This window comes from Crocuta crocuta, unplaced genomic scaffold, assembly GCF_008692635.1.
Source record: "Crocuta crocuta isolate KB4526 unplaced genomic scaffold, BGI_CrCroc_1.0 scaffold312, whole genome shotgun sequence".
Taxonomy (NCBI): domain Eukaryota; kingdom Metazoa; phylum Chordata; class Mammalia; order Carnivora; family Hyaenidae; genus Crocuta; species Crocuta crocuta.
In genome coordinates, this window is record NW_027527378.1 from 544,128 (window position 1) to 557,784 (window position 13,657).

The window sequence follows — 13,657 nt, forward strand, 5'->3', positions numbered from 1 at the left end:
AAATTAGCAAGGCCAGCAAGGAAAGGTCACTACCAAGGGAACCATAAATTTACCTTTACAAGCTTTATGACCCATGTTGTCCTTTATTTGAAAATTCATATATAGACCCCATACTGAACAACCCAGGCAGGGCTGGGTCCCTGTGACCTCTGGGGCCGGGGCCTGGCTCTGTAGGGCCCATTAGGGTATTTAATGCCCATCCACTGTAGCAAACACATTGGACCCCCGGCTGTCCTACAAGGGAGATGAGCTGTCATGAGTCCTAAGATACCAATGCTAAAGGTTAATGACCGTCTTACAGTCTTAAGTTGCCAGTTTCCCCATTATTCACATAGGATAAATACCATCATCTTCCCATAACACTGAACTCTTATGTCTTAGAAAGCAGTTCCGGATTTTGCCATGCCTCAGGGTTACAATGGTAATGATGATTATACTGCAGCTATGCAGAAATAAGAATGCTCTGTTTAAGGGGCCGGGCCACAGAGCATTTTAATTTGATTTCTTGGTAAACCTTTGTCTGCAGCTAAAAAGGAACAAAACTAATCAACTTGAATTCCATTTCCTCTGCTTACTTTCCAAGAGCAGTGGGAAGTCAGGAGAGGAGGGCCTGTTCCATCCAAGTATGAAATAACTGGCTTCCTTTACAAATAAGAGGGGCTTGCCTCCAGCTTTCCCAACAGAAAGAGGCCATGAGGCTAGAAAGGACAGACTGCCCAGGCTCTGACCTCTGCCAGGACCTCCACTTTCTTCCTGAGCAGGCCAGAGATGTAGCGAATCAAACCCCACTCCTGGTTCAAACCAGCTTTCCCATAGAGCTCGCTGAGAAGGTTGTGGACAGTAACCCCGTGCTGTCCGGAGAGATTTGTGTCCCAGCTGGGACCCCTGTCAAAAGATAGAAAACCCCAGAAGTATGACCTGGAATGCTTAAAGGCTGGATTATCTTGCAGCACAGCTCACTTGGTGGGGAGGGAAATGAACCGCTGTACCTTCTGCCAAGTTTTGGGCACCCTCCCAGTGCCTCTGAGTCTCACCAAGAGGGTTCCAGCTTATGAAAGCAACCCTTCCATTTGAAACAGAAGCCTAACATAAGGAACCAGTGAGACCCTGGCCGTACTCAGCCGTGGCATGCTGAGAGGCCACAGCTAGTGGGCAGAGGCGATAGAAGTCTGTTCGCGGTGATCCTGGGTAATACGGGTGAATATAATCATGACCTGGTTTGCTGGAAGGCCAAGAAAACGAAAGCAAGGAGTCCAGGACAACGGAGAAGGCTTGAGCTAGTGAAGACCATAAACTTACTTTATCACATACAGAATGTACAGGACATCTGCTTGGTCCTGGAGGTTTGAGCAATCTTTCAGCCGCTCAACCAGCTTGTCACAGTCCACGTCACCACGGTCATCTCTGGGCCACTGGAAGTCGTCTCCGGGGGCCTGGGCATACAAACACCAAAAAGCGAGGGAGAGGGGCTGAGCATGCGCACTTTCAGAAGACCAGGAAGTGACATACCAACCAGGTCTTGGAACCCTGTCACTGCTGTGCTCCCGGGCTTCAGTGAATTTTCTGTAGCTTTTTGTTTATATGTTTTACTATTTCTGATCAGTGAATCACTAGGTTAGTCAACATTTACAAGAGCCCAGACCGAACAGATTAAAATATGGGTAAGTTTTATGTATGCAAAGTTCAAAAACAGGTAAAAACGAAGCCCTAGTGTTTGATCTCAGGCTAGCAGTTACCCCTGGAGTGGAGGGAGGAAGCAACTGGGGGGGCACGGAGGGCGGCCGTTGACACCGCTCTCCACGTTCTATCCTTTAGGCCTTTCTCTGTGTATGCTGTGCTGCAGTAAAAGATCTTTTCGAAAGCAAAACACACACACACAAATATGTAAGTTTTGGGCAACCTAAAATTGAAGTTAGGTTAAAATATTCTTCAGTGGACACTGAATCTTTCTATTCATGTAGGATGAAATCATAGATAAACCCCTAGGTAAAACGGATGACAGGAACCAGTGGGAACACCCTGACTTTTTCTTCTCTGTAGGAATCTTTTCCTAGTGTTGCACCCTGCTCTGCAAATGGCCTGTCCTTGGCTGGCTGCCACAGATAGGACAGGGTTAGGCAGCGAGCTAGCTTACTTCTTCTAGTGAGACAGATTCTGATGGGTGGGTAGAAAGGCAGTTGCCTTTTCCTACATGCAAAACAACAGGTTTGCGTCATACGCATTGGGGACACTAACTTGAGGCCAACTGCAGAGAACTGAGTGAGTGGGCTCCCAGTGAAACAAAGAACTTTTAATCCCAAAGGTCCTGGACACCAAAAAATATTCTCTTTTGACTTCAACCATGTAAAAGAGTTCTTGGGAGTAATACCGGTATCAAAAAACAGTACATTAAAAAAAGTGATTCCCCTAAATACTTTACCTTTTTTAGGAGTGGCTGAGGAGAATCAACAAGATTTAGTGATTTACGGTGGGCACTCAGAACTTTAGTTGGCAAAGTCATGGGAACAACTGGAAAACAGAAGAATAAAGAAAGCCCTCGTGAGGAGGAAGAAGGGAAGATACTTCTTGGAGCATTACGGCAGCTACTCCTTATCCAATACAACCCAACAAAAGGGATGATTACTTAAATGACTTTCAGCAAGAATTTACCAGGTAGCCACATTATGTACCAGATCTGAGGACAAGAAGTGAGCAGGAACTGAGGGAAATGACCCAGCATCTGAGGACTGGAAGCGCCTTAGAAATGACAGAGGCTGACCTCTGTCCTTCAGATGAGGAAACTGGGAACGAGAGAAGAGCATTGTCCAGGGTCACTGGCCTCCTCGTAATTAAGGTGTCGGCTTCCAGGAGTCCAGTGTGCATTTCACGTTGCCAGTGCCAGATGTGACAGCTTCTGGTGTTTAACCACCTTTGGATGTTATCGTCCTCAGTTATCTACTTATCAAGCCATCTGTGTCTTCCAGGCGAGGTCATGTCATCTTGGGAAAATGGGAAGTTTTCAAGACAGAGATGGGGCATATTCATGAGGCAACTTATAGACCTCCAGCTTACACTAGTAAATTAAACACACATTTTAATTTTACTTCCTCTCAACCCACCACTAACCCTGTAGAAAATATATTTTTTAAAAGGACAAATCCTCAAGAACAGGGAAAAGCAGGAGAGAGAAGAGAGTAGTAACGACGTGTTGGAAGTGATGAAGCTGACGGATGAGAGAGAACTGACTTAGCAGACAGAAGCAACGAAAGCCTGCAGCCAGTTAGATTTGTATCAGAGACTCGTCACAGGTGTCTCTTGCTGCACTATATACACCTGGAATTGGGTTCCAGAAGGGGGGGTCCCGACATAAGAAAGACTGCAGAAGCTGTGAGTTCCCTGGATCCCTTCCCCAAATCCACATGGTGGGGCAACTGCTGTGCTCATGCTGACACAAGACTAGAGGGTCTCTGTGACGAGGGTAAAGCTGGAGGTGAGGGGTGTGGCACATCTAAAGGACGTGCACATCCCTAGGGGGAATAAGTGACTATATAGCTCCAAGCAACCAGACCCTTACCTGTCAAAAAGGAGACTGAAAAAGAGATGGTGGGGTGTCTCTGGGGAATCTACCCAGCTGATCCCTGCCAAGCCGGCAGGCCCCACCTACGTGCTCAGAGACTGTCAGTCATGAGCAGGTAACCAAGCAGCACCCAACACTGGTGGAAAGGCTCTCATGTGGAAGACAGGAGCCAAAACAGGAAAAACTGACTTGAGGGACCTGAAAACCATTTAGGGAGAAGAAAACGTAAAAACAAAACCAAAAAGCCCTGCTGTTAATATTCTTAGCGGAATAAGAAATTAAACTGAATGCACAAAACAATGGGGGCAATTCAGAGAACAAAGATACAAAACATGGTAGCAAAAGCAAAAAAGTTCAACTGAGGGGGTGGAACATAAAGTTGAAGCAACTGCCCTCAGAAGAGAGCCCCGGCCAGAGAGCTGGAAGACAGAGAGGGAAGCCAGACCCCCCTGGAAGGGCACCGGTGGGCTCACAGGTAAGAAAGAGAACAGGGAAGATGTAAGGAAGGGAGCGAGTCAAGCCATTTTTCAGAAAAATTTTACATGACTGAAAAACATAAATTCCCAGGATTGAAAGGGCCCACTGAGCATCCAACACATGGGATGAAAATATACCCAGATCGAGGCACATCCCTGAAATGTCACAACCTGGGAACAGACACGATTCGAAAAAAAATTCCAAAGAGGAAAACAATTTATATTTGAAGGATCAAACCTGAGAATGGATTTAGATGTCTCAACAGCAACACTGCAAGCAAAAACACACTGAAGCGATGATTTCAGAATTCTGATGAAAAACTGACCTTCAGTCTAGAATTTTATAACCAAACTCTCAAAAATGGATATACAGAATATCTGTAGAGATTTCCAGACTTGCAAGGTCCTGACAATTCTCCCAGCCAAGCGCTGTTTCTCGGGAAACTACTGGATGTCTTCCACCAAAATAAGAGAGTAAGCCAATAAAAAGGGAAAGCAGAGATACAGAAAACAGGAGAGCCAGCCCAGGAGACAAGGAAGCCTCAAGGAACTCTCCAAGATGACGGTGAGGGAAGATCCTAGGACAAGATGGACACCCCAGGCATGGAGGGCACCCAGGCCAAAGGGGCAGAGAGCTTCAGAAACCAGCAGCTGAGGGCCGACACCGCTGTGCCTGCCCACTGTACCATTTTTAAACTTTTTGAAACTGTTATAGAATATGTTCCACCAAAGGAGGAAATCAAGAAGAACATGCCAATCTTAGGAAACAGGGAGGCCAACTGAAGAGATAAGCAAAGGAGATCCCAAAGATTACAGTAAAGAGAAGTCCCAGGACACCAGGGGTGCAAAGGGCCCAGAGCACAACCAGGCAGACAGAGGAGACTTGTGGGCTCTCAGAAAAGTAGTCCAACTGAGAGATGCACAGACACAACTGACCTTGTGGACATTTGTATGTGGGCCATCAGGAGGTATAGAAAGGAAGCAAAGCAAATGGAAGACATAGAGCAACTTTGAATAAATAGTATTCATGACTTTTAAAGTTAATGGTATTAACTTTAGAAAAAATAAAAACGGTAATACAATCACAACATACTATAATGCTCAGGTGAGAATATTTGTATACATACCTGCATACATATGCATACATACATATAAAGAGCAAATGCTGATTAAACTAAACTTTAATACAATTATCCATGGTTATGGGAAGCGAAGCAGAAGAGTGGTGATTTAAGATAGCTAACTCCTTATCCACAGAAGAGGGAGCCAACAGATTAAGAATAAAATCAACACATCACAAGACAGCAGGACACACACAGTTTTAGAAGAAGAGGTATGTAACCACCAGAATAAAAAGCTACGAGTGGAAAGTGGCTGCCTCGAAGTAGAATGACCGGGTCAGTGGGGAAGAAGGAGGAGGCAGGAAATCTCTGCATTTTGCAGTCTTTTACAATTCTGACTTCTAAATGATGCTCATGTAGGACTTTGAGAAGTTATCTTAAGCGGAAAAGAGTTTTAATAACGCACATGGATTTTCCAAACCCTTTGCTTTTGCCATAACAGAAAGTATGTCCCGAGTGGAGTGGATGGCACTGAAAACATGACTGTCTTCTGTCTTCTTAGAAAGAGGGGGCAGATAGCACTTGGAGGATGTGCTTTGTAGGAGGTGGTTGATATACTGGTCAAGTTCATCCTCGCTTTCTGGAATCAGATGGACAAGAGAAAGAGCCAGTGAGCAGCAGCTGCAGAAATATTCTAAATGTGTAACAGTGATAATAACATGCAGCACTGAGTAGATTTCACGGGAGACAACATTCTGATCTAGATATTTACACCCCCACTCCCAGAGGGTAATGAAATTTACAAAGATAATGTATGTGTTTACAAAGTCATCGTTTGGAAACACACTAGGAAAAGAAAATACAGGTCAAGATAGATAAACGTCATACCAAGGTGAACTGAATATGTAACAAAAACTGAGGGCCAGCAGCTAACATGGGAACTTTTTGTTTTGTCATGAGTGAGCTAAGCATTAGGCAATACCCAGCTCCAATAAACACAGGCCCCTTCAAACTCAAACCTTGTGTAATTAGAAAAATGTTATATACATAGGATTNAACCGACTAAGCCACCCAGGCGCCCCAATGCAGGTAAGGTTTTTAAACTGTCATTTTACTCATTTTAATACATGCGAGTTTCCAAAGCCTCGTTTTTGTTATGTTAATGACCAATCATTTTCTGTGCTTGAGTCTCAGGGCAATTTTATCACAATGCCAAGGTTTAAAGAAATTCGATGAACCACCCGCAAACGCATTCCAAGCCATACCTTGATGATAGGTATCTTCCAAATAGCCTCCCAAATCCGAATCAGGACTGAAGTTCCCTTCGGTGTCATCATCAAACAACTTCTCATCGCAGTCTGGATCCAGGAAGGTCAGATATGTGTAGAAAGATGTGGTAAGAAATTCCGAAAGGTTCCCTAATTTTACTCTGCCAAGGAGAGACTGTGTTAGACATACAGGTGCATGTGGACGAACTTCCACTATGAATCACAGAGACACTTTTCAACAACCAGATGGCACTTCTGCCAGAATCAATAAATACATCACTCTGCAGATTGCCCCACATAAGTAGTCATCCAAGAAATTAAAAGGAAAATTCAATACCAAGTATAAAGTGGGAGCACGTCGCATATTAAAAGCCAAAATGAATCATGCGGATTTCTTACTCCCAAACCCAACAGAAACAGAATCTATTTTACTGAACCAACCGAAGTTTTACAAAACACACTGAGGAAACTACTTTTAACCAGAACCAAACCACGCCTTGGGGTTTCTCTGCCCTACAACAGCTGGACCAGAAGAAAACCTACCATGCAATATGCTCATGCAGGCACAGGTATATGACAGGAGAGGCAGTCTCAGAGGCAAAGTTCTTTCTAGAAGGAATGCCATGGGGGACCATCCCCAGATCAGAGCAGATGCCCAGAGTGGCCTTATTACATTTTCAGGCTGGGAAAAGTCCCACTGACAATTGGAAGCTGGGTTTGGCAGTGTGGGGTCCCAGGCTCAGGGAGCCCAAGGGAGGGGAGGCCCCTCACAGAGAGCCATCGCTGTGTGCTTCTTAAAATGTTAGCTCCAGAGGCAAAAGACAATAGGATTTTGGGAACTACCAGCATGAGATTAGGACATCAGATCAGCATCAGATTAGCAGCTGAAAGGACTGAGAGGAACGTTTAAGGAACACACTCAAGTACACAAAGCAAGTGAATTGTGGGTGCAGGGGCCTCAGTGAGCAAATGGATGACATCAAGAAAAATGGCATGAGGGAAAGACAGAAAAGCCTTTCCTTTAATAAAGTAAAATCTTTTTCCCACTAGAATCTTAGGGCCAGTTCTAATGATTCTTCTGCCTTGAGACTGGGGCCAGGAGGAGGTGAGGTGGAGCATGGAAAGTTTCTGAGGAAGTTGAAAGGAGTCAGGTCAAAGGTAGAACAGCAGTAATTTAAAAAGGCTTCTGAATGCCAGCTACCCCAGGAGGGTAGAGGGAAACTCCGGCATCTGGGGTGAATTCAGCTTTTTAAAGACCCTCAAACCTAAAGGAGAAGCCAAAATGAGATTCAGTTTTAATTATTTCCTTAATAGAAAAGGTAGCCTACGGAGCCAAAGCATTCCTGTTTCTTTCCAGGGTTCTCTGAATCGCTGGGCACGCTCTATCAACAGGAGGCTCTCCTGACTCTTGTCAGCCCTCATGCAGCTCAGCAGGGAGGTTAGAGCCTGGTTTCTGGGTTCATACAGAGCTTCTGCACCTATTCACCTCGAGCCCCTCGCTCTCTGAGCCTACAGCTCCTGGCCTGTAAAACAGGAGTACAGCCCATGACACAAAGTGAAGACTAAATCAGATAGTGCATTCAAAGCAACAAAGGCGGCACTGAAAGTGAGCAATTAACTGCAGACAGTATCTTTTTTGACAATGATTAGATTTCAATTAAATATTTTGCAAAATAGTTAATTATGGGCATAAGGTATTTTCACTTGGCTATGATGCCGTACACCAGGCAGTTAACTTCTCCAAACCACAGGTGAAGCATTCAAAAACGCGCGCCTACTGCACTTTCGGCGCTGGCGCTGCAAATGCAGATGGCAAAATGCTAAGGACCGTCTCACTGACACTCCAGAAGCTCAGAGCAGGGGCATTCAAGGGTATGGCCAAGCCTACCGCAAGCTCTGGGAGCAGATGTGCCAACCCCAGCACCTAGAAACACAGTGGCTCCACTCTAAGGATGCGAGGCTAAGTGAAATCTGCCAGTTACAAAAAGACATACTGGATGAGTCCCCTTAGAAGAGATACTTAAGAGACAAAGCAGAAGGGTGGGTGCCAGGGGCTGGGACAGGGAGAACTCAGGGGCTGGTGTTTAATGGGCAGAGAGCTTCAGTTTTGCAGATGAAGAGAGTCCTGGAGATAGGTTGCACAACAATGTGCATGTACTTAACATTACTGAACATACACTTTAAAATGGCTAAGACGGTAAATTTTAGGTTATGTACATTTTACCACAGTTTTAAAAACCATTGCAGTGGCAGCAGGGTCACAAGTGAGGGAAGATGTGAGAAGGGCTGACTTCCAGGCCAAATACTTGGAGGCTGGCATTCTATCAGGGAACCAACACAAGACTCCAGAGCCCAGGAAGGGTCATGCCTCACTCAGGGCCAGCTGTACAGTGAGGTTCTCCTAGACCCCTTCTGGCATGTTCCAAGGGATTTGGAGATCAGGGCGTAGATGCTACGGAGAAAACTTCTGCCTTGTGACAGTCAGAGGGCACAACAATGGAACAGGTTTTTCCAGGAGGTGAGGCCCTTCCACCCCCCAAGATGCTTAACCATCCTGCCTGGGAGCATCGGTGGTGCTGTGGGCCTGCAAAATGAAATAGGTATCACTCCACTGAGGATGAGGGGACAATGGTCTAGGCAGGCCCTAGGCAGGTGCTCTGTTAGGTCTAGGCAGGCGCTCTGTTCTAAGGGCCCCGTAGGGAATCTGTAAAGATCTAAGAATTAGTCTTAAGGTCACAGCCCACTCACGTCAATTCAAAGAGTGTTCACTGAGCACCTGCTAGATCCTAGGCACTGGGTGTTTTCCTCCAGACCCTTTACTAAAGAGAGACACAGCACTCCACACATGCATTCCAAGAATGCCACTTCAGAGAGACTCGACATGTTCACCTGTCTATGCCCCAGGCCTCCTGGCACTTGCAGAAGTGTCCCAAACACCCCCTGAAGCTGCTGTAGAGAGGACTCCATTTTCACGTGGGTGAATGGGTAAGTGTTAACTTCTTTTTTACACTAAAGCTCCATGCTCCTACGTTCAGTGAGTCATAGGAAAAGTGGAGAAGGGCAGCAAAAGACTCTTTAGGAAAGGTCACTGATACCTAAAATAAATAAATAAATAAATGTAAACCCCACAAATTACCTGGCCCCTCCAAAATACCCATCTTCCAGTTTCCTGATTGTAGAAAGGACAGCAGGATGGATGTCTGAGCCATCGTTTGCTAAGGGGGGAAAAAGACCAATTAGTTTATTTAATCTGGGAATACGGTTTGGTTTTCTGGGCATGTGCTGAGATGTTTTTATCAATACGATCTAATTAAAAATTTTATGCCATAGAAGTTTCCTGACCTAAGAAAGCCAACTGCTGAGACCCCGCTTCAGAACTTAGCTTTGTCTGTGGGACTTATTTTAAACATTTTGAAAAGGGCCCAAACCAACAGTGGGACACGAATCAGACAGATCAAGTTCACTGAGTTACTGAGCATGGTGTGGGTGATGGGGAAGGTGAGCGTGGGTCTGCCCGTCATCCGCCAGCAGGTGCACAGGTAGGCCAGCTCGATCCTCAGCATCTCCACGATCATCTCATTGTCCAGGGCCAGGTAGAAATGATGCTGGTCGGTAAACTGCAAGTCAGATCAGGCCAAGTAAAAAGCTGTCCTTTGTTCCCTCGACACAACCCCGGCTGTCATTCATGGCAGCACTAATCCTTGCATTTTGTTTCCAGAGAAGGAGCTCACTCCTGGCCATAATCCTCCCCCATCATGGGGCTCTCCCTGCAATCAGACAAAAATCCATCTGTCGCCTGCCCTGGAGCCGCAGCTACATCAGCGCAGAAGGGAGAGGTTCTCACGGCTAGATCCAGTTCTAGCTCCTTGGATGAGGATTTAAGCACCTGGCCCAGCACTACGATCTCTGAAAGGAAAACAATAACTCCTTAATTCCTACTCATCTAAGGCTGCTGGGCTCGGAGAGGATTTCCAAGTCAGGGAAGTGAGGGCACTGAGAGCCGGTGAGATGTGGAGACTGTGTTCACCTGATAGATGGTCTGGTAAATGTGAACTAAGGGCACTGCGGCCTGGTGTCACTGAAAAGCAAACCATTCGCCAGCCTCTGGCCCAGTCCACGCTCAGCTCTGGTCTGAAATTTGTTGCCAAGGGAAATAGCTCACAAGACTGAAGTGAACAACATGGGCGAGGGTGAAAAAGAACTTGGGGCTACTGACCCATGACCCCATAGATGACAGTGTGCCCAGGGGGTGGGGTACTGTGCCCACGGTGACAAAGTGAGCCTGCAGCTGATCTTTCTAGCTGGCCAAATGGATGAAAAACATTTGGTTTGGGTTCGACGGGACTACCTTCCTTTGTAAACAAAAACTCTGGAAAAAAAACCCTCCATAACCAGTATATTTAGGATCTCGTCAAGTGGGTTGGGGACTGGAAATCATACTGGCTGTCTGTTGCACAGAGGGTCTGATGACAACAGAAGCAAGGGTTAGGGACTATTGCAATTACAGGCACGAAGGCTGCAGGTCAAGTGACACGGCACTAGTAAATCTGGAAAGTGGAGAGAATCTCACTATTACTCGTGACTGGAAGTCACACTCACTCACTAAGCACCTCCTAGGGATAAAGAGTTGTGCTAGGTACTGGGGGTCACAGTATCTGTTTCTGTTTGAACAGATGCGCATGCGCTCTCTGCCTCACTCAAGGTCGCTCACCCGGAAGAAGAGGGAACCTAACCAAAGGGCGCATGTGCCTTTGCTGCTGGCCTGCTCTCCTCACCTGGGGTGTAAACGTAAAGATTTGGTTCCTAATCACATATAGCTTAGACGTTCCAAGGACGCCAATGTGCCGATATGGTCGCCCACTCAATTTCATATTCTTATTCCTTCCTATTTGAAAAGTAAGAGAGAGATCAGAGTTAGGACCAATATAGTAACATCTAATCCAAGTGACTTTGGCTAAGACTGGGCTTATTTTCACATTAACCCACTTTGCGGTTTGGTGTTTCTAACACCATCAATCCTTCTTTAAAACGGGACAAGGATGAATTACAAACAAATCCCACCACCTTCTTTTCATGTGTGTATACATGTGTATACGAACAGCACCTGATTCAACATCCATATGGAGTCAGACTATTGACAGAACTTTATTAGATGTTTACTTCCAACGTATTTAGTACTGAGCCCTAATACTAAGTTAGATTTTTTAGAACAAGAGAACCCCTCTCCCATGTGAATGGGTACACGAGCATTTTCTGAGAATACAGATAAAAATCAGAAACATATCAAGACGCAGACTGTTCCAAGTGCACATTTTTCAGAGGTGGTGTCTCCTTTCACAGCGGATCTGGTGAAGGGCACACAGGCACGCTCTGGCAACAGACACCTACTGAGTGTGAGAATGTGCTTGTGTGTCCTTCCTCTGCACTTTGAAGGGGGCAAGCCACGTGCTCTCGTGCCTTGCCCAATTCTTCACAATTCACGCCTACCAGTCTCCCCCACACCCAAAACCTAGAATCAAGATGCCCCCTCACCAAAACCACCCTGCTATTTCCCCAAACCTACCAAGCTTGGCGTATATGTGACTAAGGATCCGGCCTGGCTGGACTCGGATGGGGTGAATGTCAGCAATACTCTGGACGTTGACCCCATGCTTCTTTAACAAGTCCTTAACGTGGCTGTTTTCTGCCAGCACAGTAACTGTGAACAGGAGTGCGGAATCTGCATTAGACTGTGGCCCTGTGTCTCCTCACGTGGAGAACATATTACTGATTGATCTCTTCTTTGGCCTCTGACATCCACATTAGCATGCTCTCCACACCCTGGCTGGCTCTGAGCACAACAGCAATTGTCTTGCCACTCTTCCTGGTTCTCTCTAGCCTCACCTCCCCCACCCCCATGATGCGTTTTTATTATGTGTCTCTTCAGCAGCTCCCAATGCCACGCGGAGATTAGCAGTTCACCTGTGAGGTGACCCGGCCGTATGCAGAGGAGTTTCTGAAACTGTATTTGTGCTTCCCCCAGCCCAGACCTTCTGATACTTTCTATTCTATTACATTAAAAAAAAACAAAACAAAACATCGCTGATGAAGAGCATCACCGGGTCCCAGACTGCAGCTGGAAAAGCAGCAGTGGATGTCAGTGCTCGCTTAGCAGCACGCGTTGCGGTCAAGCGCAGACCATGGAGTCAGGCTCGATCAGTCTGCCTGGACGTGAGAGCAGAGTTGGCGCCTCCAGCCGTCTGCTCTGGGTCCCCGAGTGAGCTAACCCCTAAGCGTCGTGTGTAAGACGTGGATGAGAATCACAATCGTCACAATTTCTATGTGATCACAGTGTTGTGACAGCTGGGTATGTCCCCAGGGTCCTGAAGCACAGCGATGCAGGGCCTCTTGCTGCATCACAGGCAGGTGCACGGAAATGGGTCCGTGGCCACAAAGGGGGCTGCCTTTCATCTGTTCATTAACTGTTTTTACCCTGTCGAGTGACTGTGTGTAAGTCAACACAGAAGCTGCAACAACAATGCAGGCCTTGTCCTTAAGAAACGTACGGTGTCACTGAGAGGAAAGAAGGCAAATACACTGCGTGGTCTGACATTAGCCATACAGGAGTTGTTCTCCGAGGCGCGCGAGCTCCTCACGAGTCCTCCCCGGGAGGGAGGGGGATCGGTGAGCCAGGACCCGCACTGAGGGATTTCCTGGTGACAACCACAGGGCATCTCAGGACCACGCTGTGAGGGTGCACTGGTTATGATGACCCCGAGGCACACGGCGGTGAAACCACGTGGCTTGGCAGAGACAGCACCGCGGCAGCCCAGGCTGGCTTTCTGTCTCTCTGGAAGAGTCGCTGCTGGACAAGATGGGAGGCAGGTGAAAATATAGGCCTGCAACTCCGGAGAGAAGTCACACCTCAAAGGAAGCAACGAGTGAACCTTCACTTGGGTTCTGAATTTTCACCAGGGTCATGTTCTACTTTTTAAAGAATTGCAGTAAGGAAAAATGGTGCAGAGTGTATCACTTGTGCCCCAGTTGTGCTCCAAGATTTAGATTCAAGAAAATAACTGCTTTGTAGAAAGTAACTTTGTGGTTGGGAAGAATATTGTTGCCTTTGGGAACTAGTGAGTTATAGAAGGTATGTCACGGAACTGATAAATGCTAAAGCAGACAGACATACTTTTTAAAAAGTGGAATAGGAAACTAGGGAATCTTTTGCATCAAAAATAGCAATGATTTTGCACAGTTGAATATGAACAGTAAACACGCTCACAAACCTTGTACTACAACATCAGGTTTAACGGAGCT

General features: G+C 46.4%; 1 protein-coding gene across 1 annotated transcript in view; it reads right to left on the bottom strand.

Moving 5' to 3' along the window:
• The window catches only part of PHKA2 (phosphorylase kinase regulatory subunit alpha 2), a 72,443-nt gene that overhangs the window by 12,011 nt on the left and 46,775 nt on the right, over positions 1 to 13,657 (bottom strand). Inside the window, 10 exon segments of the mRNA XM_077769203.1 lie at positions 729 to 885; positions 1,300 to 1,433; positions 2,420 to 2,508; positions 5,560 to 5,733; positions 6,359 to 6,522; positions 9,498 to 9,576; positions 9,834 to 9,978; positions 11,137 to 11,246; positions 11,925 to 12,059; positions 13,627 to 13,655. Coding sequence (XP_077625329.1) covers positions 729 to 885; positions 1,300 to 1,433; positions 2,420 to 2,508; positions 5,560 to 5,733; positions 6,359 to 6,522; positions 9,498 to 9,576; positions 9,834 to 9,978; positions 11,137 to 11,246; positions 11,925 to 12,059; positions 13,627 to 13,655 — 1,216 coding nt within the window.